A 24810-nucleotide genomic window follows, 5' to 3' on the forward strand; every position below is an offset into this window, starting at 1 on the left:
ATCTTCTTCAAAAGCAAGGATGGAGTGTTCATGCCACTAGGGGTGCATGGTCAGCGCCATCAACTTTTCTAAAAGTTTTGTGGAAGAAACACTTTTTTGGATGGAAAAATGTCCCCAGCTTTATTCAAATCATCATAAATCATCATAACTTCCATCCTTGCCTTTTGAAATGGTCTCATCAAATCTTAGAATGTAGCATCCTTGCCTTTGAAGGTCTTCAGATGTTGTTCTGGGTTCTTTTGGGACCTCCTGGATCTCGTTGATTTGCTCTTGGAGTCATCTTAGTAGGCCAGCCTGTACTGGGAAGACTCACCACTCTTCGAAGTTTTCTCCATTTGTGGACAATGGCTCTCAGTGTGGTTGGCTGGAATACCAAAGCCTTAAACATATCTCTGTAACCCTTTCCAGACTGATGGATGTCAGTGACTTTGTTTCTCATCTGTTCTTGAATTTCTGTAGATGGCTCCATGATGTGTTGGAGATCTTTTAGACTCCGTCACTTTGTCAGACAGATTTCCGGGTTCAGCAGCTCCGGCAGTAATCAGAAGTCAGCAGATACCATCATCACCATGGCAGCATAGTTCAGGTCAGTAGACTGACATAGAGCCACCATGAAAGACTGAATTCAGTGGTATTTAGTTTATAAAACTGACTGATTTCAGAGAAGAATCTGTTTAAAAACCTAACTGATAAAATGAATAGATAAATAAAAAGGTTTAATCAGAGCAGACTGGAACAAAGAAGGACTCAGGTGGTGAGATGTGAGGTCAGTCCTCTTCAGAGACCCTCTCTAATCCGTTTATTAGATTAATCCCAGAAAACATCAGAGACAATAGACTTGTTATTGAAAGGATAAGGACAGGTTTAATGACCGGGAAGATTAATAAAATATTAAACATTTTAGGATTTAAAGGTAAGGATGTTAGCATAAAAAATATTACTGGTTTTGATCTGTTTCCATTTAAAATCCAGATTCTGAGCTCTGATCCTCTCCCGTACCTGCATGCAGGTGTGAACAGAAGTAAACCGCTCTGGTGAAAGTGTTAGATTGATTTTAGTTTCATCTGTTTCTGTGGATTATTGAAATCTAAAGATTGTGACCCAGCCTGGTCACCTGACAGGCCAGACTGTTTGTTTCACATCTCCATGGCATCATGGGATATATTTCACACCCATCTGGGCAACACCCCATAGACGGTGTTTGGGAAGGATAGAAGCTTTTATAATAAATCAGTAACTTAGTAAATAAATAGAATGATAAATGAAATCAAAGGATGGCTGAATGAAGTTCAGTCTTTCCCATTCATTACAGACCCGTCAGAGCAACAGAACAGTGGACGTAGTAAACGAGTGAACTAACCTGACCTCAGCAGGCAGCCATGTGGATAAACTAAACTCCAATGATGAATGCTCCATCAGTCCCACCCACTTTTCCAAAGATTGCCAGCTATGACTGAATATTTGGCTCCCAACATCCCCAGCTTCACTAGCGTTCCATCCTCCGCCTTTGATGATGTCACCCATTCAAGCTTAAAGAACATTCCATCATCTTTGAAGTAAGTGTATACACATTCCCTCCATGCCTTGGAAGATGATGTCATCAAAGCTTATAAAACATTCCCGTCTTGCCCTTAAAAGAGGATATCTTCCATGAAAGTAAATGAAAAAGTCCCATCCTCTGCCTTTGAAAGAAATCAATCTTTAAAGCTTGTAAAACATTCCATCATCTGCCTTTGAAAGATCATGCCATCCATTAAAGCTTATAAAACATTCCACCCTTGCCTTTGACAGTTATCAATTTAAGTAAAAATATTCTGTCCTCTGCCTTAGTTAAGCCATTCTTTAAAGTGTTAAAAACATTGCCTCCTTGTGTTTGAAAGATGGCATCATAAAAGGTTCTAAGAATATCTTCCCTAAGTGTCTACAAAATGTACTATCCTTGCCTATGAGGATATCCATAAATGTCTTTCAAATGTTCCATCCTTGCCTTTGAAGAATGTCATCGTTAAGTGTCTATAAAACATTCCCCCTTGCCTTAAATGATCATGCCATCCATTAAAGCTTATAAAACATTCCCCCCTTGCCTTGATAAAGTCAGACATCACTGCTGCTTCATACTATACACCCCTGCCCCCCACGTGGTCTGGTTCAGGTTTTTGGACACTTTAAAGTGAAATGTTTGTGACAGAGGAGCAGTGAGAAAATGTTCTGATGTGAAAGAAGTGGCTGAAGTCCTTGAGTGCTCTCCTCTTCTTCATCCTGGACTCTCTTTTATGAACCATGATGCTCTCTGGTAATAATCACTCTCTTTTAAACCTGTCACAGTGATGACGCAGAGCTCTTTAGGTGACTCTTCTTTCATCTACAAACCTCGTGGTGTGTTTTTAACCCTCGTCGTCATGTCTGTGAGGATCTTTATTAAACTTTGATATTCTCCCTGAAAGCTTTTACACCCCCACGCTCAACCTTGTTCATTTTTCATCCTTAAAGCAGATCTTTATAGTCTATTGATTTATCTCCTCAGATATAAAGTCACATAAACCAAGCTCCTCTTACTCAGGATTCATAAAACACTGATGCTTAATCTAAGAGTGTGTGATGAAGAGGAGGGGGTGGTCGCTGTGCTGACCCCTCCAGACTAGAAATTATTAATGTTTAAAAGCCCCCTCCAATAAGCAGGTAAAATCCATTAGTAACCTGATCCAGGAAAGACGCCTCTGAGGACCAGCCCAGGGTGATTACATCTTCATCGTATTAAACACTCAGCTTCATCAGGACAGGAATGAACATTCATCTTTGGGTGTTTAAGTGAAATATTCATCCCTGCCCTGTGGTTGCTGTTACTATGTTAGACAAAACCTCTGTCTCCAGACTCCTTCCCATTAAAACACCTAAAAAAAACTCAGATTTGAATTTAAGTGGTAGAGTCAAGACAAAGATACAAATAGAAATGCAGCGATCATTCTGGAAAGGGGACCCCAGCAAACCAGTTTGAGAGCCATTATCCACAAATGGAGAAAACTGTAACAGTGGTGAACCTTCTGAGGAGTGGCCGGACGAACAAATGACTCCAAGAGAACATGGACCACTCATCCAGGAGTTCCCACAAGAACCCAGAACAACATCTAAACATCTTAAAAGGCAAGGGTGCAACTTTTCTAAGACTGGTTGAGACCTTCTTAAAGGCAAGGATGGAATGTTTGAAAGCTTTGGTTACATCAACATGACAATCAAAATCTGGGTGGAACTGTTTTTTTCCCTCCATTTTTGCCAAAAAGTAGGGCATCGCTGTCAACTTTTGGAAATGTGGATGGAATTTGCACCGCAGCTCTAGCGCCATCTTTTCTTTAGAAGATGATGTCATCCTTAAGTGTCTATAAACATTCCATCCTTGCTTTTGAAGATGAAATCATCCTTAAATGTCTATGGAATGTACCATTCTTGCCTTTGAAGATGATGTTGTCATTTAGTTTCTATAAAACATTCCATCCTTGCTGTTTAAGGTTATGTTATCCTTAAGTGTATAGTGTTTGATCCTTGCCTCTGAAGTTTATGTAATCCTTAAGTGTCTATAAAATATTCTGTCCTTTGAAGATGACATCATCCTTTAGTGTCTACACAGCGTTCCATTCCTGCTTTTGAAAATGATGTTATTTAGTTTCTATAAAACATTCCATCCTTGCCGATTATGATGATGCTATCCTTAATTATCTTTACAGTGTTCCATCCTTGCCTTTAACCAATATGTCAACCTTGAGTGTCCAAAACATATTCCATCCTTGCCTTTGAAGATATCCATAAATGTCTTTCAGAAGCTCCTTCCTTGGCTTTGAAGAATGTCATCCTTAAGCATCTATAAAACTTTCCATCCTTGCCTATGAAGAATGTCATCCTTAAGCATCTATAAAACATTCCATCCTTGCCTATGAAGAATGTCATCCTTAAATGTCTATAATCCATTCCATCCTTGCCTTTGAAGAACAGCATCCTTAAGCATCTATAAAACATTCCATCCTTGCCTTTGAAGAACAGCATCCTTAAGCATCTATAAAACTTTCCATCCTTGCCTATGAAGAATGTCATCCTTAAGTGTCTATAAAACATTCCATCCTTGCCTTTGAAGAATGTCATCCTTAAGCATCTATAAAACATTCCATCCTTGCCTATGAAGAATGTCATCCTTAAGTGTCTATAAAACATTCCATCCTTGCCTATGAAGAATGTCATCCTTAAGCATCTATAAAACATTCCATCCTTGCCTATGAAGAATGTCATCCTTAAGTGTCTATAAAACATTCCATCCTTGCCTTTGAAGAATGTCATCCTTGAGCATCTATAAAACATTCCATCCATGCCTATGAAGAATGTCATCCTTAAGCATCTATAAAACATTCCATCCTTGCCTATGAAGAATGTCATCCTTAAGCATCTATAAAACATTCCATCCTTGCCTATGAAGAATTTCATCCTTAAGTGTCTATAAAATGTTCCATCCCTGCCTTTGAAGATTGTTCACTATAGTGTGAACGGGGTGATTTCAGACACGGTCTTGGTTTGTGAACATGAGTTCAGCGTTGTTACGACCCGGCTCATGGGGAAAAAGGGAAGTAACAAAACCAGATGGAATTGGTTAAACCAAAAGTTAATTAATTACAAAAGAGGTCAAATTGTTTTACAAAATGTGGAAAACAAGAGGTTACTGAAAGGACCGGTGGATGCTGATCCTACCTGTAAAAGAATATAAAGAGGGACTAAAACTAAGGTTTAGCAGCTAGCTGACTAGTTTGTGAAAATCAGTAAAAATAAACCTAACTGCCTACTCTATAACATCAAAAAGGAACAGCACCCCTAATTCCTAGTGAGATTAAACAATAAAAGCAACCTAATGTGTGTGTGTGTGAATTAAATTAAACTAAAATTCTGGCCCAATCTTAAGTGAACGAGTGCCTCATAAACAATAACAAGTTCATATCAAGAACAATTTACAAAGACAACCAGTTGCTGTCAACAAAACAAACACTAAGTTCTAGTTAGAACAATTCAAAGTTAACCTCAAGGGCTCTCTGAATGAGAGGCACAGGGGCAAGCTGATTATGAACCAAGCTGCCACGGACTGGTGTTTCAGGGAGCTTTGGTAGGTGCAGGTCCCCTCTGATTGGCTGATTGCTTCAGCTCAGCTGCACCCCAATCAAGCTTCACAGCTGGCAGCACAGGTGGATGACATTACCTGAAGATCACAGCACACTCACACAAACACACACACACACAGAACACAGAGGTTAATCTCACACATAGGAGAGGGGAACAAGCGTGTCCTTTACAAGCATGTTTACGACCAAATGACGGAGATAAGCTGTTAAAGAGGTACCACTAGCCTCTTAGCTCAGTCTTCTTCCAGACCAGTGGTTCTAAACCTTGGGGTCAGGACCCCCTTGAGGGGCGTGAGACACTGAGAGGGGGTCTCCAGATGCCCTAAAAAAACCTAATAATTTTTACTAGATTACACTGTTGCCACTTTAAGCCAATTCTGTCAAAAGTTTTACTCCTTTTCATCCTTTTTTCCAACCAATATTAACAATTTTTTAACATTTAACACCTATTTTTGTCTGTTTTAAACTCTTTCCACTTATTTTCTGCCTGTTCTGTTCTGTTAGGCTTAATGTTGCCTCTGTTGGCCCATTATTGCTACTATTAACCCCTTTTAACCACTTTTTACACCCAGTTTTCCCATTTTAACCACATTTCCCCATTTGATATGCCCATTTTTGCTGCTTTAACCTATTCCTGCAAGTATCTGCCCATTTATATTTCCCAGTTAACCCATTTCTGCCAATTTTGGACAATTTTTGGCTTTTTGACCATTTTTATCTAATTTTTGCCACTTCTAAACCATTTCTACTACTTTTAAAATCCAACTTCATCACCTTTTCCACCATTTTTTGCTATTATTAACCCATTGTAGCATTTTTTAAATCATTTTAATTCTTTTTTTAACAAAGGGGATTTACATTTTTTAGAAAGCTAATTACTACACGAATGATTAAAGAAGATTGTTTCTTTAATAGAGTGGTTATTTTTTCAGGTTAAATATAAAAAATGGATTTCACAGCTTAACTTTACAGTGGACGATGGTTTTGCTGTCCTCCATGGGCCCCTCCTGTTTATTCCCCCTTATGGGGAACATGCATGGCTGTTCAACCACCTTCAGGTAAAGTGGGGTCCCCGGTCTCTGGCACCTTTATTTCCGGGGTGGCGGGCTGAAATGGATGAGAACCTCTGCTCTAGACTCTTGTCTGCTTTCAGTTCCTTACTCTGATATGTCGACAGTCTCTCCCTCGTGTTGATTGGCCTAATATTCAGCAAAAATGGAGGGAAAGACACACTCTGTCCTCTGCCCTTAAAGAGGATGATGAAGGTGTGGTTTTAGCATTGTTGCTCTTTTTAAAGTTTATCCTGTTATGGTGACAACTGTGACAGAGAGAGAGAGGGGAGCCTGGAGGGAGGATGGAGGGGAGATGGGTGAGTCGAAGCTTTCAGACTTGACATTGTAGAGCAGAAGGGTGTGGTGGGGGGGGGGGGTGATGGCACAGTCCAATATATCAGTTTCCTCCTCCCCTTACATTCAGACTTCATTAAGAATTAAAGCTGCTGCCAAAGAGCATAAAAATACATCCTGCTCATTCTGTTCTGAATAAAGAGGGAGGAAAAGCAGGGGAGACATAAGAACAAAACTTTGATACAAAAAAAACCCTAACTTTGTTTTTTTAGGATTATTTGTTGAGCTTCTTTGTCTTTACTCATATTTTACAGTATTTTAGCAGTAAAGACGTGGTTTTGGTGAGATTTAAATTCTAAAATTCCAAGTATTTATGGAAGGGGATGAGGGACACTTCTTTTGGTCATGTTTGAGATCCAAGGACATTTTTCCAGTTCTGAGGAGAAAAGTCGGAACTCCAAGATTAATTCAGAATTCCAACTTGTTTTCAGGACTGGGGAAAAACGTTGGATCTCAAATAACAAAACAAAATAACAAAAACCAGTGGCGCTTAACCTCTGAAATTAAGTTTATGATAAGGGTTAAAGAATTGTTTTATGTTTTGTTCATCAAAACTGTTCTTTCCTTTCATCTAAAGTAAGAAGATCAAAGTCAGAATAATACGAATAAAGTCAGAATTATGAGATCAAAGTCAGAATAATGAGATCAAAGTCAGAATTCTGAGATCAAAGTCAGAGTTCTGAGATCAAAGTCATTCTAAGTTTAAAGTCAGAATTCTGTGGTTAAAGTCATTTTAGAATCAAAGTCAGAATTATACGATCAAAGTCAGAATTATACAGTCAAAGTCAGAATTATACAGTCAAAGTCAGAATTATACAATCAAAGTCAGAATTATACAGTCAAAGTCAGAATTATACAATCAAAGTCAGAATTATAAGGTCAAAGTCAGAATTATAAGGTCGAAGTCAGAACTGTAAGATCAATGTCAGAATTTTGAGATCAATGTCAGAATAACATGATCAAAGTCAGAATTCTGAGATTGTGGTCATTCTAAGTTTAAAGTCAGAATTCTGTAGTTAAGGTCATTTTACAATCAAAGTCAGAATTATACGATCAAAGTCAGAATTATATGATCAAAGTCAGAATTTTAAGTTTAAAGAAAGAATTAAAAGATCATCGTCAGACTTCAAGTTAAAAGAATTTTAAGCTCAGAATCAGAATTGTATGATCTAAGTCTGATTTCTGAGCTCAAAGTTATTCTAAGTTTAAAGGCAGAATTCTGAGATCAGAGTCATTTTAGAATCAAAGTCAGAATTATGAGATCAAAGTCAAAATTCTCAGAAAACGTCCATTTAAGATCAATCAAAATTCTGAGATTAGAGTCAGGATTGAATAATCAAAGTCAGAATTATCAGACCAAAGTCAGAATATTGAGCTCAAAGTCAGAATTATAATATCAAAGTCAGAATTATAAGATCAAAGTCAGAATTATGAGATTGAAGTCAGAATTATAAGATCAAAATTATAAGTTCAGTCAGTGAAAAAATCAGTGACCAAAATTGTCTTCTGTAATCAAATGCTCCATTAAAGTTAAAAGTATGACTAAAGATTTGTGGAGTTTTTTTTAAATCGATATCTCAGCATCAGTAAACAATCACTTTAATCAGATAATGTTCATTTCTCCTCTGCTTGGATCCAAAGGCTCTGACTCACCATCCTGCAGGCTTGGATATTACTGCCACCCAGTGGACAAAGGTTGTTATTACAACATAATCTTTAGACACTTGATGACTTTTTTCATCAGATACTTTATTAAACAGTCTAAACCCATTATCAGTAAAAGACAACATGATATTACCCATTTTCTTCCACAGTACTCTCTCATCTGGCCATTTATCTGAAGCAATGATCTTTTTTTAGAGATCCAGATCATCTAGTACTAGTCTTTAAATGTGGATTAGATAAGGACAAAGAATGGAGGAGAGGAAGCTGGCAGTCAAACAGGAGCTAGCTACAGTGGCTCACATTAAAGAGCCGTTTAGCAGAACAGACTCGTTCATCATTACTCCGTCTGTCACCCTGCAAGGTTTATTTTGACAGTACATCACAGTTTACATTACAGCATGTTTGAGACTAAATGAGGAATTTTATACGTTAGTGTAGAGATTGTACTCTCGAATGTGGAAGTGTTCTGAAGATCTCATTATTCTGGATTACAAAGATAGTTTTCTAAACAGATTATAGATTAGACGCCCCCTTTTAGAGGGTAAAGACGACCTTCTTCTCCTGTGTGTGCAGGTAACCCATTTATATTTCCTGTAAAACCAAACCTCTCGATACCTGACACCGCAGTTCCTGCCTCTCCTCCTCTCCAGACATCACCTGGGTGGGGGGCAGGGAGCTTAAAAGACAGAGGGACACCTGAGACTCCTCACTGTGCTCCGTCACCTCAAACTTCACTGTCCTCTAATCGACTCTGCCGTCTGTTCTCTGCCTCATCCACCTCCTCGTCTCCACCTGTCCACCTCTTCGTCTTCATCCGTCCACCTCCTCGTCTTCACCATGAGTCTGAGCCGTTCAAAGAGAATCAGCTCCAGTAACTCGGTCCGGAGCAGCGGCGGATCCAGGAGGCTGAGTGGCTTTGGTCCGGTTCAGGGGGGTTTCAGCGGGATCTCTCTGAGCAGCAGCTCTCTGTATGCAGGTACTAACGGCCATCACCATGGGCTGGCCGCCCCGCTGGCGTCCCTGTCCGTCAACAAGAGCCTGCTGGCCCCCCTCAACCTGGAGATAGACCCCAACCTGTCCATGAGCCGGGCCCACGAGAAGGAGCAGATCAAGAGCCTCAACAACCGCTTCGCCAGCTTCATCGACAAGGTAAACCACCTTCAGGTGATCTCAAAGATTAACACGAAACTACTCTGATAAATGTCTGAGTGTACAGTTAACGCTTTACTTTGGCATCCAGTGAGTCGGCCATTAATGTGTCATTAATGTTTGTTGATCTGATGAATATATTCGTCCACTATTCTCTCCTGTTTTAGCTCCGTGTTTGGTCTCCTCCACCTCCTGTCTCACTAGCTCCTAAATGCTCCACCTTATTCTAAAAAGCAGCATCTAAAGCTGCTGTAGAGAAGAGCTTAGCCTCCTGTTGCTCACACTCATATAACCGGGAAAATATTTGTGCGTTTGTTTAACACAGCTGAGTATCTAAGCACAAACTCCATCATGGTGCTGGTAGCTGCAGAATCTGAATGAACGCCCTGTCAGCTCTTTAAAATGATTCTTTTTCTTTTAATGCTTTTTAATGCTGAGGTAACTATTATGATGCAGATTTTAAAAAAGAGCTTTAATCAGGGTTTTCTGTTTCACAGCAGGCACATATCTTTAATAGTTCTATTTCCAGTACTAGATCAATAAGGTCAAAGGTCAAAGGTTTGTAGGATAAGCCATCACATAGACTCATCTTCTTAGTGATTAAACTTGCATTTTCAAATCCGCCTCACCTCCAGTCTATTTGCAGATTGCATTAGTTTAGCAAGCTACCATGTTGTAAGCAAGATTCATGGGCGTGGGGGGGGGGGCTGATTAGTAGGGAGGGGCCCTTGAGAAGCTTGCAATTTAAAAAAAAATGTTTTTTTCTTAGTAGTTAGTGTCATTAAGGAATATAAATAAAATGAAATAAAAACAATAAAATTCTTTAATTAAAAGAAATCAAAAACAAGTTTCAAATTTTTTTACAACTCAACTTTATTTGTATAGCACATTTCATACAGGTGTGAACTCAATGTGCTTTACAGAGATTACAAACAGAAAAGCTATCAACTATTCAAGCAAATTGGGCAACACCCCGTAGACGGTACGTGGTGTGGTATGTTTTGTGTTGGTCTGGACATCCTACATACAGTCCTCAACAAATGTATCAGACCACCTGTCATATCTGTCTCAGAGACCATCCAGCATCATGAAGTGCTTTAATGCAGACTCTTTCATTTTCAGTCAGCTCTCCACGTTTTACCATTTTGAACAGGAATGAGGGATTTCAAACTGAATTCACCCAAATGTGAGCCGGCTCACTGGGCTTCTCTGAGATGTCAGAAATGAATCAAGCATAACATTCAACCACTAAAACTCATTTTTCTGTTCAGGAATGACAGTAAATAACTATAATTTGACATATTAATCAAGAAATAATAACCTGCTTTACTATTTTTTACGTTTTTTTGTAAATCAGTAAATTTAAAAATTCATGGATAACAATAATAATTCTATTTTAGCATTAAGAATATCATTTGGGTTAAAGAGCTTCTACATATTGGTGTATTAACCATTGCAGAAACATAAAAATGATTTTGGTAATTACCAATGCTGTTAATTTAGGGCAGCTGTGGCATAAAGCTTACTTTGGTGGTGGTCTAATAAATTTAAGCACTGTACCACACATCATATATTGCCGGAAAACACAGATTCTCAGCTCTCTGTCCGTGCCCCCACGGTTTCCGGTGGTACTGCTCCGTTTGGCTCGTATCCGTAAGCTTTATGGAAACGTGCAGAAATACGGACGAAATGAATGCAGAGCACAGACAGAAGGCTCCGTCCGTATCTGGATTCGTATTTAACGTTGAGCTTAAATGGGCCTTTATGGTAATAATACTCCGGACATATAAAACACAGCGCCGGGTCAGTGGGTAAAGGGTTAATTAATCTTGTTAGTTTTCTTAGACATTGAATCAGAAATAATCAGACCAAGCTCCCATTCAAAAAAAACCTTCAAGGTCTTCATAGTAGAGATGGATTAGAGCTGCACCTCTGGGCTCTGGTTCCTCAGACTGCATGAATTAAAGGTTCAGTGGATGGTCTGCTCTGTCCATACTTCCACATATTCTCATTCTGCAAAGTTGTTTTAGCTCAACTTCCTTTGAAAGGATGCTGAAGTAACTTTTATATAGGGGGCATTGAGTGAACCAGAGGGCCGAATGTGGCCCCCGGGCCGCCAGTTGCCCACCCGATGGTCAGGTCTCTGTTTTTATCAAATGTTTAGGCAAACTCACACCAGATCAACTGTTCCACCTACACATAACACGGGAATCAACCTGGTCAACACCCCGTAGATGGTATGTGGTGTGGTATGTTTTGTGTTTGTCTGGACATCCTACATATATGTACTAACTTTTATGCGTCTAGCTCAAACTCTGTTGTTGTAGACATGAAGGATGTTTGTGACAGACATGCACAAGAATACATGCTTTTACAGCTGGATCCAAGTATCTGCGAATTTTGTTGAGTTTTCAGGCTTGTTGATTCCTCTAAATTAGTGAGTAATTTGTCAGAACAATGATAAAAGAAGAGGAATTCCTTCAGTTTTACTCTGGTCCTCTCTCCTAGGTCTGAGCTCAGGCCCTCACCATGGACAAACCCTTAAAGGGTAGTGAAGTATTAGAGAAGTACATGTTTACATGTGGAAGTGAATCTGATTGGTAGCGTGTTGATATTCCGGTTCTCTCATTTCCCACAGGAACAGAGAACAGCTCTGTGATAATGTCCGACATCGATACGGTACTTAGGGAACATCTCTGCTTTCTCACGGCGTCCGTAACACGCCATCACAAAAGAAGCTTTGTTTCCAGAGTCACTTCAGGGAACAGAGACACATTCAGGTCTGGACGTCCAAATGTTCAGGAACACACCAAAGAACACCAGCTAGGAGAGAAGATCATGGGGAACCTTCTAGAAAATTCAGATCCTCAGTTCCTCTGGCTGCAGACTGGTGATTGGTTATCTTTCTTATTTCAGAGACACAGTGCTGGGCCACATTCTGAAAGGGTCACAAAAGCATGGTTTCACAGTGAAAGAAGGCGGAGCTAGACTGGCCTGAATGTCAAAGGAAAGGATGGGACGTTTGATAGGCTTTAAGGATTAGCATCATCTTCATAGGCAAGGGTGGAATGTTTTATAGGCTTTAAATGATGATCATCATCGTCAACAGCAAGGATAGAATGTTTTATATGCTTTAAAGGTTGGCATCATCTTCATAGGCAAGGGTGGAATATTTTATATGCTTTAAATGATGATCATCATCGTCAACAGCAAGGATAGAATGTTTTATATGCTTTAAAGGTTGGCATCATCTTCATAGGCAAGGGTGGAATGTTTTATAGGCTTTAAATGATGATCATCATCATCAACAGCAAGGATGGAATGTTTTATAGGCTTTAAAAGTTGGCATCATCTGCATAGGCAAGGGTGGAATGTTTTATAGGCTTTAAATGACGATAATCATCGTCAACAGCAAGGATAGAATGTTTTATAGGCTTTAAAGTTTGGGATCATCTTCAAAGGCAATGATGGAATGTTTTATAGGCTTTAAAGGTTGGGATCATCTTTATAGGCAAGGGTGGAATGTTTTATAGGCTTTAAAGGTTGGCATCATCTTCATAGGCAAGATTGGAATGTTTTATAGGCTTTAAATGATGATGATCATCGTCAACAGCAAGGATAGAATGTTTTATAGGCTTTAAAAGATGATCATCATCTTCATAGGCAAGGGTGGAATGTTTTATAGGCTTTTAATGATGATCATCATCGTCAACAGCAAGGATAAAATGTTTTATAGGCTTTAAAGGTTGGCATCATCTGCATAGGAAAGGGTGGAATGTTTAATAGGCTTTAAATGATCATCATCATCGTCAACAGCAAGGATAGAATGTTTTATAGGCTTTAAAGGTTGGGATCATCTTCAAAGGCAATGATGGAATGTTTCATCTGATTAATATAATGAGTTCATCTTCAAAGGCAATGATGGAATGTTTCATCTGATTAATATAATGAGTTCATCTTCAAAGGCAATGATGGAATGTTTTATCTGATTAATATAATGAGTTCATCTTCAAAGGCAATGATGGAATGTTTTATCTGATTAATATAATGAGTTCATCTTCAAAGGCAAGGATGGACTCTTTATAGGCTTTGAAGATTGGTATCATCTTTAAAGGCAAGGGTGGGATGTTTTAAAAGCTTTAGTCCAAGGATGGACTGTTTATAAGCTTTGAATTATACATTTGATTATATGATGATATCATCTTCAAAGGCAAGAGTGGAGTGTATTATAAGCTTTATATAATGGCATTATTTTCATGGGGGAGGGTGGAATGTTTATGGGCTTTAAAGATTGACACCATCTTCAAAGGCAAGGATTGACTGTTCATAGTCTTTAAATATTGCCATCATCTGTAAAGGGCAAGGATAGAATGTTTTATATGCTTTAAAGGTTGGGATCATCTTCATAGGCAAGGGTGGGATGTTTTAAAAGCTTTAGTCCAAGGGTGGAATGTTTATAGGCTTTAAAGACTAGCATCATCTAAGGCAGAGGATGGAATGTTGACTTGATCTTCATGCTAGCATGCTGAGATTCTTAATTAGCCTCTTTAGTAGCGTACATGGTAGTGTTGTGTTCACTGGTGTCCTATCATCCATGCAAGCCTAACTTGTGGACGTGCATCCCATCCTGCCGTCTCTCCCCTCCTACAGCCCACTAGGACGCTCTAATAATGGCTTCCATTGTCATTGTGAAAGCTAGAGGGGAAATATTGAACCCTGCCATAACACCTTCCTCTGGTCTTTGCCAGCCTGTTGTGAGATTTGTGCACGACGACACATCCTAACACCTCTGAAGTCTGTTTTTACTAAATGTACCACTACCTCTGCACGTTAAAGAAATCAAACACACTCCAGATAAGACCATGGATCCAGATGCGTTTGCCAGATCTAAAAGTAGGACATGTAAATCCCTATTCTCTACCTTCAGCTGATTGAATCTGATGTCAAATCATGCTTGTGTGTTTTATGCAACCTTTAAAACCTGGGATCCCTGCTTTTCATACTGTTATGTCTATTGATCTATTCATTTCTAAATAATTGGATAACCTCTTCCCCTCCACACTCAGGAGTGGGATAGTATGAAACTGGCTCAGATCAGAGGACTCCTTCTCCTTAGGAATCGGGATTCCCACTGCTCTACACAGGCTTTTGGAATAGACTGTTTCTCCTAAACTACTCTTAATGACAAACCTTTACTAATACTTGTTTGGAGCATTTTAGCACTGAGGCCTCCTCATTTCATCCATGGGTGAGCAAACAGGAAAACTGCTCAGAGATAGAGCTCTCTGATGAATGACTGGACCCCTCACTACTCCATGAAACCTGACCACAAAGCTCTGAAACTTTAAAGAGCATCTCCCCTCATGCAGAGAAGTAATCAGCCAGATGCATCCAGGACACAGCGTTAGGTCTGTTTTAGAATGATGACCCAGTTCCATCTATACCAGGGGTCAATATCACCAGATTACAGAGAAACCAGATCCTGTTTGTTGGTGCTTTTTCTGCAGGAATAATCCCTGAAGAGTTCACTAAAGGACGGAGATGTAAAACCTTAAAAAGAGACAAAAAGTCAACAAATCATCTGGGATTTAAACCCCCATTTAAACCTGCATTCTTTTCTTTTGGAGTCGGATATTTTAGCTCTTTGTCCCACTTTGCTCCGCTGAGTTTGGTTGTAACCTGATAAGGCGGGTCAGACACAGCGTGGTCCAGTCTCTCAGGTAGATTATTCTGTTTGAACAGAAGACAGGCTTTGTGTTCAGAGGTGGAGGGATGAAAGGTAGAGGATAGATTCACCCGCTGCAGGCCGGTAACACGAGAGGAGTACATCTAGCCCAGAGTAGACTTTCACATCCAGCTGATTATCTGCAGGAATGACAAGGTTACAGTAACCTCCTATCATCCATGCACGGACATCCTTATACGTCCATGCATGAATATTTTTATACGTCCATGCATGGACATTTTTATATGTCCATGCATGGACATTTTTATACATCCATACACTGGCCTCCATATACAGTCATGGACTTAAGTATTGGCACCCCTGGAATTTTTCCAGAAAATACACCATTTCTCCCAGAAATTGTTGCAATCACAAATGCTTTTGGTATACTCATGTTTATATCCTTTATGTGCATTGGAACAACACAAAAAACCTGAAAAAAGCCAAAATTGACATAATTTTACACAAAACTCAAAAAATTATTGGCACCCTCAACTTAATATCTGGTTTCACACCCTCAGAAAAAAATAACTGAAACCAATCTCTGCCTATAACCATCAACAAGCTTCTTACTCCTCTCAGCTGGAATTTTGGACCACTCTTCTTTTGCAAACTGCTCCAGGTCTCTCAGATTTGAAGGGTGCTTCTTCAACAGCAGTTTTGAGATCTCTCCATAGGTGTTCAATGGGATTTAGATCTGGACTCATTGCTGGCCACTTCAGAACTCTCCAGCTTTGTCTCCAACCATTTCTTGGTGCTTTTTGAGGTATGTTTGGGGTCATTGTCCTGCTGGAACATCCATGACCTCTGACCCAGACCCAGCTTTCTGACACTAGGCCCTACATTGTGGCCCAAAACTCCAGACTCCAGTCTGGCTTTTTTATGTCTCTTTGTCAGCAGTGGGGTTCTCCTCAGTCTCCTGCCATAGCGCTTCATCTCATTCAGATGACCACGTATGGTCCCAGCTGACACTTTTGCACCTTGAGTCTGCAGGACAGCCTGAATTTGTGTGGAAGTTGACTGAGGATGTTTATCCACCATTCCAACTATCCTGTGTTGCATTCTTTTGTCAGTTTTTCTCTTCTGTCCACGTCCAGGGAGATTAGCCACAGCTCCATGGTTATAAACTTCTTGATTATATTACACACAGTGGACAAAGGATTTCAGGATCTCTGGAGATGGTCTTTAACCTTGAGATTGTTCATATTTTCCACAATTTTGCTTCTTAAGTCCTCAGACAATTCTGGGCTCTTCTTTCTCTCCTCCATGCTTGGTGTGACACACACAGACACACAACACAAATGCTGAGTCAACTTTTAGACATTCTAACTGGCTTCAGGTGTGATTTCTAGATTGCCAGCACCTGTTACTGCCACAGGTGAGTTTAAATGAGCATCACAGGCTGGAAATAAAATGATTTACCCACAGTTTTAAAAGGGGGACAAAAATTTTGTCCGGCCTATTTTTTGAGTTTTGTGTAAAATTATGTCAGTTTTGTCTTTTTTCTTCCGATTTTTTGTGTTGTTCCAGTGCACATAAAGGAAATAAACACATGTATACCAAAAACATTTGTAATTGCAACAATTTCTGGGAGAAATGGTGTATTTTCTGGAAAAAATCAAGGGGTGCCAATACTTTCGTCCATGACTGTACATAAAATAAAGCAAAATCAAATAAAGAGACTTGCACGCACTTGTGCAACCGCAAACATTTGATCATGCACCAGACCTGACACCATCAAGAATCTGCCTTCATTCATCATTTATTGAAGCTGATGCTTAATGGTTTACTGTGGTACACAATGATGCAGGCAAGGCTGGATTTCATAACCTCGACCATCCCTCTGTCCTTCTCCATGACCGACCACTGAACCTGTCACTGTCCAGCCAGTAGGTCTAACTTTGTAAATATCTCTCTGTATGCCATTTTTTTTTACATCTTCTTCTTCTTCATCCTGTTTTTTCTGCAGGTGCGTTATCTTGAGCAGCAGAATAAGATGCTTGAGACCAAGTACGAGCTGCTGCAGGGTCAGGGCGTGGGCCGCTCCAACGTGGAGCCACTGTTTGAAGCCTACATGGCAGGCCTGCGGCGTCAGATGGACCTGGTCAACAACGACAAGATTAAACTGGACGGAGAGCTGAGGAACATGCAGGGGCTGGTGGAGGACTACAAACACAAGTGAGTACATGACTCACCATGATTTATAGAAAGAATGACGGGAACAATGGTAGCTGGAACCATCGTGATAGGAGGACGATGAATTTTGATTTGAATTTCTTCAGAATTTAATATCCATGCATGTAGATCACAATGGCAACAGAAATAGAAGCTGCAAACAACAGTGGTCAATTTTTTATTACCAAAAATAACAAAATGGAAGAAAAAAGTTGTGCTGTTCAAGATCAGCAACATTTCCTTATGCATGCTGTCTTACTTCCTCAAAAACTTTGGATATGTTTCCTCCTAAACGTCAACTAAAATGCACACATACACTATATTGCCAAAAGTATTGACTCACCCATCCAAATAATGTAAATCAGGTGTTCCAATCACTTCCATGTCCACAGGTGTATAAAATCATCACCTAGGCATGCAGACTGTTTCTACAAACATTAGTGAAAGAATGGCTCGCTCTCAGGAGCTCAGTGAATTCCAGCGTGGTACTGTGATAGGATTCAGTCCAGTGGTGAAATTTCCTGGCTCCTTGTCATTCCTGCAGATAATCAGCTGGATGTGACAGTCAACTGTCAGTGGTATTATAACAAAGTGGAAGCCATTGGGAACGACAGCAACCCAGCCACCAAGTGGTAGGCCACGTAAAATGACGGAGTGGGGTCAGCAGATGCTGAGGTCATAGTGCGAAGAGACCGCCAACTTCCTGCAGAGTCAATGGCTACAGACCTCCAAACTTCATGTGGCCTTCAGATTAGCTCAAGAACAGTGGTAGAGAGCTTCATGGAATGGGTTTCCATGGTAACAGCTGCATCCAAGCCATACATCACCAAGTGCAATGCAAAGCATCGTCACTGGACTCTAGAGCAGTGGAGACGCCTTCTCTGGAGTGACCAATCGCGCTTCTCCATCTGGCAATCTGATGGACCAGTCTGGGTTTGGTGGTTACCAGGAGAACGGTTCTTGTCTGACTGCATTGTGCCAAGTGTAAAGTTTTGTGGAGGGGGGATTATGGTGTGGGCTTGTTCTTCAGGGGCTGGGCTTGGCCCCTTAGTTCCAGTCAAAGGAACTCTGAATGCTTCAGCATACCAAGAGATTTTGGACAATTCCATGCTCCCAACTTTGTGGGAACAGTTTGGGGATGGCCCCTTCCTGTTCCAACATGACTGTGCACCAGAGCACAAAGCAAGGTCCATAAAGACATGGAGGAGAGAGTTTGGTGTGGATCAACTTGACTGGCCTGCACAGAGTCCTGACCTCAACCCCATAGAACACCTTTGGGATGAATTAGAGCAGAGACTGAGAGCCAGGCCTTCTGGTCCAACATCAGTGTGTGACCTCACAAATGTGCTTCTGGAAGAATGGTCAAAAATTCCCATAAACACACTCCTAAACCTTGTGGAAAGCCTTCCCAGAAGAGTTGAAGCTGTTATAGCTGCAAAAGGTGGACCCACGTCATATTAAACCCTATGGATTAAGAATGGGATGTCACTGAAGTTCATATGCTAGTCAAGGCGGGTGAGTGAATACTTTTGGCAATATGGTGTATATTGGCAACAGTTCCATGTGGAATTGGAAATTAAACCCTGAATTCTGTCTATACCGCACACAAATATTGGCAACACTTCTACCCAGAATTCACAAAAAACTTTACATGCTTTCTATGTTTTTTTAAATTCACAGGTAAAACTCCAGCTCCCTGAGTTTATTACACACAAGCACTGGAAACATTTCCTCATGAACTCTTTCTTAGTTGCACTCAGATATTATCAACAGTTCTTCATGGAAATGTTGCCTGTTTTCTGATGGTTTAGGTCAGTTTGATCAGGTTTCTGGTGGTTCATTCCTCTCTCGCCTGTTTGCTGACACAGACGTGCTTTATTAAATGTTTTCGTACTTTTTCAGGCTATTGACCATTAAAATAATGGACTGAAGTGTTTTAAAACCCAAGTTATCTAAAACTGCCACAGAATTATAGAACAGAGGGGGGATTTGATCACTGAACAAACTTTCCCACTTAAAAATAGACATCTCATAAATCATTTTGTAGTTTTGATTTATAACAGGAAGTCATGAAAAAATGAACAGAAATTCAGCTTTTTGAATTGTCGCATCATCTCTGATGCCTTATAGCAGTGGTTCTCCACCTTGGAGTCGGGATCCCCTTCAGGGGCACGAGACACTTAGAGGGGGTCTCCAGATGCCCTAAAAAGCTAATAATATTCTTTTTAATTGCACTGTTGCCACTTGACACCAGTTTTGTCAAATTTTAACCCCTTTTCATTTTTTCCCCACCAATTTAAACACATTTTTTGCCATTTAACAACAATTTTTGTCAGTTTTGAACTCAGCCCACCACTTTTCTGCCTGTTCTTGCCACTTAAGCTTAAACCCCTTAACGCCTGTTGTCGCATATTTGATACATACTTTTAAACTGCCTCTATCTCATCAGTATGCTCAATTAATTACTCAAAAAAACTTTTGAATACAATCTGAAAAATGATAAAAATGCTCTCAAGTGGATTATCATTTACCAAAAACACCTAATGAATGAGATGAGATTCTAAAAATAAATTTGTGAAATTTTATGTAAATCTGGATTTTTTCAAAAATTTCAGTAGAAAGTTAGATGAACATTTCAGTTCCAAAAAATGAGAATTTTCTGGCCATTATTTGTGTTTTCAGGCTTTAAGGGGTTAATGTTGCCTCTGTTGACCCATTATTGCCACTTTTAACCTCTTTTTACCACTTTTTATGTCGTTTTTTAACCCCATTTCATTTGCCCATTTCTGCTAGTTTAACTAATTTCTTCCAATATAAGCCTATTTTTAATTTTTTTCAGTTAACCCTTTTTGCCAGGTTTCTAGCTATTTTTCATCTCATTTCACCAAATTTCCACCCAATTTGCCAATTTAAAGCCATTTCAGCATTTTAACTCCCTTTTACCTCTATCTATGCCCATTTCTGTATCTTTAACCCATTTTTGCCATCTTTTTATGCTATTTTTGTCTCATTTTTGGCACTTCTAACCCATTTCAGCTACTTTTAAAATCCTTTTCCACCATTTTTGGCCATAATTAACCCACTGTAGCCATTTTAAAACCAATTTAAATTCTTTGTTTTTTAACAAAGGGGTTTACATTTTTAAGAAGGCTATTTAATACACGAATGACTAAAAAAAGATATTTGTTTCTTTGATAAGAGTGGTTATTATTTAGGTTAGATATAAAATATAGATATCACAGCTTAACTTTACACTAGACCATGGTTTTGTTGACTTCCATGAGCCCCCAGTTTGGCCAGCCCCAGAAAGCTCTCCCCTTTATCCCCCTAATGAGCGGCCTTGTCTCCACATGACTGTTCCTGAATGTTCATGGCTGTTCAGCCACCTTCAGGTTCAGTGGGGGTCCCCGGTCTCTGCCACCTTTATTCTGGGGGTCACGGGCTGAAAAGGTTGAAAACCCCCGCTTTATAAGACATAAAAAATGTTTTTTCTCATGTAGGTACGAGGACGAGATCAACAAGAGGAACAACCTGGAGAACGACTTTGTCATCCTGAAGAAGGTCAGTGCTCTCACATTCATACCCACGGGTGTGGCGAGTAAAACGAACCGCGGTATTATCTCCTTCCTTTGTCCTCGTTGTCTCCATGCTCTAGATTCCCACATTATCCAAACACCATGAATGCATCGGCCGCTTCACTTTGAAATGTTTTCAAAAAATAGACAACGTACCGAACAAGATCACAAAAATAAAACCAAGAAAATAATCACCTCTCAGCATCCTAATATGTTTGAAGAGAGTTCAGATTTCCTGCGGTATTCCTGGAGTTGAATCCTTAGAGATCAGGGATCATCAAGTACATGCATGAGGGCCAGATTTAGTCTTGATAGAGACTGTGGTGGCCGGACTTTCAAATAAACAAAAACTGTATGAATGTTTTGGCCTAGAAAGCACATGATTGGACAAGTATTTTCTTTAACAGTGAGATCTGTCCCCATCACTGGACCCCTGAAAACCCCAGAGAACGGGCACTCCCCAGTCATGATTCAGCATCAATATGAACCCATTTTTAACACTTTTTAACTCTTTTTCAGTATTTGATTTGGCCATTTCTTCAACATTTTTGCCACTCGTAACCCATTTTTGATCACTTTTGCCACTTTTAAATCAATTTTGCCACTAATGGCCCAAATGCCATTTAGCACCACTCTTTAACCCCATTTCACTCCTTTACCAGGCCATGTCTGCAATATTTTTGCTACTCGGAACCATTTTAAATACTTTCTGCCACTTCTACCCATTTTTGCCACTCTCACCTCTTCTCACCACTCTATCCTGCCATTTTAGCATCGGTCTTAATCTATTTTTTATATTTTTTGTGCCACTTTAAACCCTTTTTGATACTTTTTGCCCACCTTTTGCCACTTTTTAACCTCTATTCACCACTTTTCCTGCCATTTTTGTCCCTTTCTGCCACTCTACAACCAATTTTGACACTTATCACCCATTTTTGCCTCTCTAACCCCTTTTTTCACCACTTAATCTGACTATTTTTGCAACATTTCTGCCAGTCTTTATATTTTTATATTTTTATTTACTAATAATGACTGGCGAGTGGATTTCTGTAAAAACAGATCAAATCTTAAGTCATTCTAGTTAAAAATGTTTTAATATCCGTCATTTTGGGGGATGGACTTACATCTGCAGATATTTAAAGTCCAAAGATAAAGCCACAACATTCTTTTCCTCCTCACATTTTCTGAATTTAAGGACCTTCTGGGGGCCGGATAGGAAGCTTTGGGGGGCCTGATATGGCCAGTTAATGATCAATGTTATAGATCATGTTAGAAATTTGCAACTCTGAGTTTGATTGTTTCTAATGTAAATCTTTAGCAGGCTAACATCCTGTTTAGTGCGTAACAAGGTGAGAATTTTCACTGTGAACATGTCACTAATAATCCACGCCGGACATTTTCAAGTTAAATGTTAACTGTTTCTAATAGAAAACACTGGCGGGCTAACATCCTGTTTAGTGGCGTAGCATGGTGAGAATCGTCACATCGTAGCTTTTTTCAGCCTCACTGAGCCTGTGTGTATGTTCTTGTTCCTCTGATTTAAGGATGTAGACTCTGCCTACCTGGTGAAGGCCGACCTGGAGGATAAAGTCGGAGCCCTGACGGATGAGATCAACTTCCTGCGGAACATTTATGAAGAGGTATTGACCCTTTCATCACTGCAGAGTAAAAATAATGCCAAAAGTATGGATTTGTAGATTTGTGTCTGAATGATTAATTGTGTCAAATATTTATTCTCTAGGATATTCACCTGCATCATTCTCAGTAACCTGATCCTCTCTGGCCTTTGCTCACTTTTTAATTTACTGCTATTGATCAGACCGTCTGGCGTTGACTTTGAAGACCTCGCTTCTGTCTGTTGTATTCCAAGTTTTAACTTTCCAACTAAACAGACTAAATTAAGTCAAACGTGTGCTGCAGGAGCTGCGTGAGCTGCAGGCGAGCATCAAAGACACGTCGGTGGTGGTTCAGATGGACAACAGCCGTAGCCTGAACATGGAGCAGATCGTGGTCGAGGTCAAAGCTCAGTACGAAGAGATCGCCGCCCGCAGCCGAGAGGAGGCCGAAGCCTGGTACAAGTGCAAAGTAAGGCCGGAGAAACAGGGCTTTAGGATGTCGTATATGAAGGGCTTACCTGCAGATATCATTGTCTTTTATATCAGCCTAAAGCAGCGTTACTCAACCAAAGAGCCAAATTGTTGAAAAATACCTTTGCAAGAGCCACAGTCTAAGAGCTGAAAAGTGGCAAAAATTGAGTTAAGCTCTTTAGGAGGTATTAATGACACTAACACGACCGTTTCTACTCCATCTGCAGTTCGACCAGATGTCGGATCAGGCCACTCGCTTTGGAGACGAGCTCCGCCTCGTGAAGGGCGAGGTGGCCGAGGTCAACAGGCTGATCAGCCGTCTGCAGAGTGAGATCGAGGCCGTCAAAGCTCAGCGCAGCGGCCTGGAGAACCAGCTGGCCGAGGCCGAGGAACGAGGAGAGCTCGCCGTGAAAGAGGCCAAAGCTCGGACCAGAGACCTGGAGGACGCCCTGCAGAGAGCCAAACAGGACATGGCCCGCCAGCTCCGAGAGTACCAGGTGAGTAACACTACTACACAAAACTAGAGCGGTGAATTAAATACTCCACATGTGACTGTCTTCTTCTCCTCCAGGACCTGATGAACCTCAAACTGGCTCTGGACATCGAGATCGCCACGTACAGGAAGTTGCTGGAAGGGGAGGAGGACAGGTGAGGGGAAGAGGAAGAGGTGGAGGGGTCCTGGTGTTTCAGAAAACTAACTGACATGTTTTCATCTCTGCAGACTCGGTCAACAGTCCATCCTTAACATCCAGGCCGTCTCCAACTACAGTGAGTAAAATAAGGAATGTTTGGAATACACGACTCCGTACAATCCTGCCGTCCAACAGTTAGAGACTTCAGGGAGGACGTGGTCTTAGTTCATCCTTAGCCTTGTTGTCTTTCCCACCCTGACCATAAAACTTCAGCACTTTAAACCCACAGAACATGAAAACTAACGCACCCTCCTCTCTCGGTCTGCAGGTCCAAAGAGTACTAACGGGTTTCACAGTAGCAGCAGCAGCTCTCCGGCTCCTAAACTGCTGATAAAGACGACTGAGACCAGAGACAGCAGCAGATACAGCACTCACTGAGAGCCTCAGACATGCACCATACTCACCATTCTTTCACTACATCGCTGCCTGACTTATTATAATCTGATGATGTGAAATATGAGACTAAAATACCGCGGGGGAACTTTTCTGGGGCCCTGCAGGGACATGGACTGAAAATCATGGGTTTGACGTTGGAAACAGAAACTAACCCTCAGGTCTCAGGTGTGCATCAGAAGGATAAATATCAGTTGTTTTTCGGTCCATGTCCTCTCAGGGCCTCCGTACTTTTTTTTTGGTTCATTTTCTTCACTTGATTTTCCAGCTCATTATTTAGCTAATGATATAAAACATACTTAAAGCATCACTCTGTCTGGGTTAGGAGTGTTTTATAGCATGGTTTTAGAACTATTACTCATGTAAAGGATTTTAATGCTGACATGCTAAATCATACCTCTGTTATAAACAATAAATCTTCACATAAAAATAAAAATCACTTAGATTTGTAGTACTAAAAGTGTCCTTAAATCTGTAAGGGTGCAGGTGGATCATTTTAACATTTACTAACAGTGGGATAATAAAATAAGAATCATGTAAATTTAACATTTAGACCAGAGGTGTCAAACTCAGTCACAGCAGGGGCCGGATTCTGAACCTGGGTCTAACCTGAGGGCCTACCAGGGTCAATATTTAACCATAAAACACCAACCTTATTTTCACCAGAAATACATTATGGGGGTAGAAAACACCTAAAAGGTGAACATGATAAGTTAAAAATTCAAAAGCTGAGACAAAAACTCAAACTTATAAATTTAAAAGGTAAAAACATGATATTTAAATTTAAAATAAT

General features: G+C 40.2%; 1 protein-coding gene across 1 annotated transcript; it reads left to right on the top strand.

The window, feature by feature from the left end:
• Positions 1-9058: 9058 nt before the first annotated feature.
• Positions 9059-24002, top strand: si:dkey-222f2.1 (intermediate filament protein ON3). Its single transcript, XM_041782985.1, has 9 exons — positions 9059-9370; positions 17065-17273; positions 20771-20831; positions 22390-22485; positions 22766-22930; positions 23160-23429; positions 23504-23580; positions 23654-23700; positions 23893-24002. The coding sequence occupies exons 1-9, from the start codon at positions 9059-9061 to the stop codon at positions 24000-24002; spliced, it is 1347 nt and encodes a 448-aa protein (XP_041638919.1).
• Positions 24003-24810: the final 808 nt, after the last annotated feature.

Source organism: Cheilinus undulatus, linkage group 3, assembly GCF_018320785.1.
Source record: "Cheilinus undulatus linkage group 3, ASM1832078v1, whole genome shotgun sequence".
Classification (NCBI taxonomy): Eukaryota; Metazoa; Chordata; class Actinopteri; order Labriformes; family Labridae; genus Cheilinus; species Cheilinus undulatus.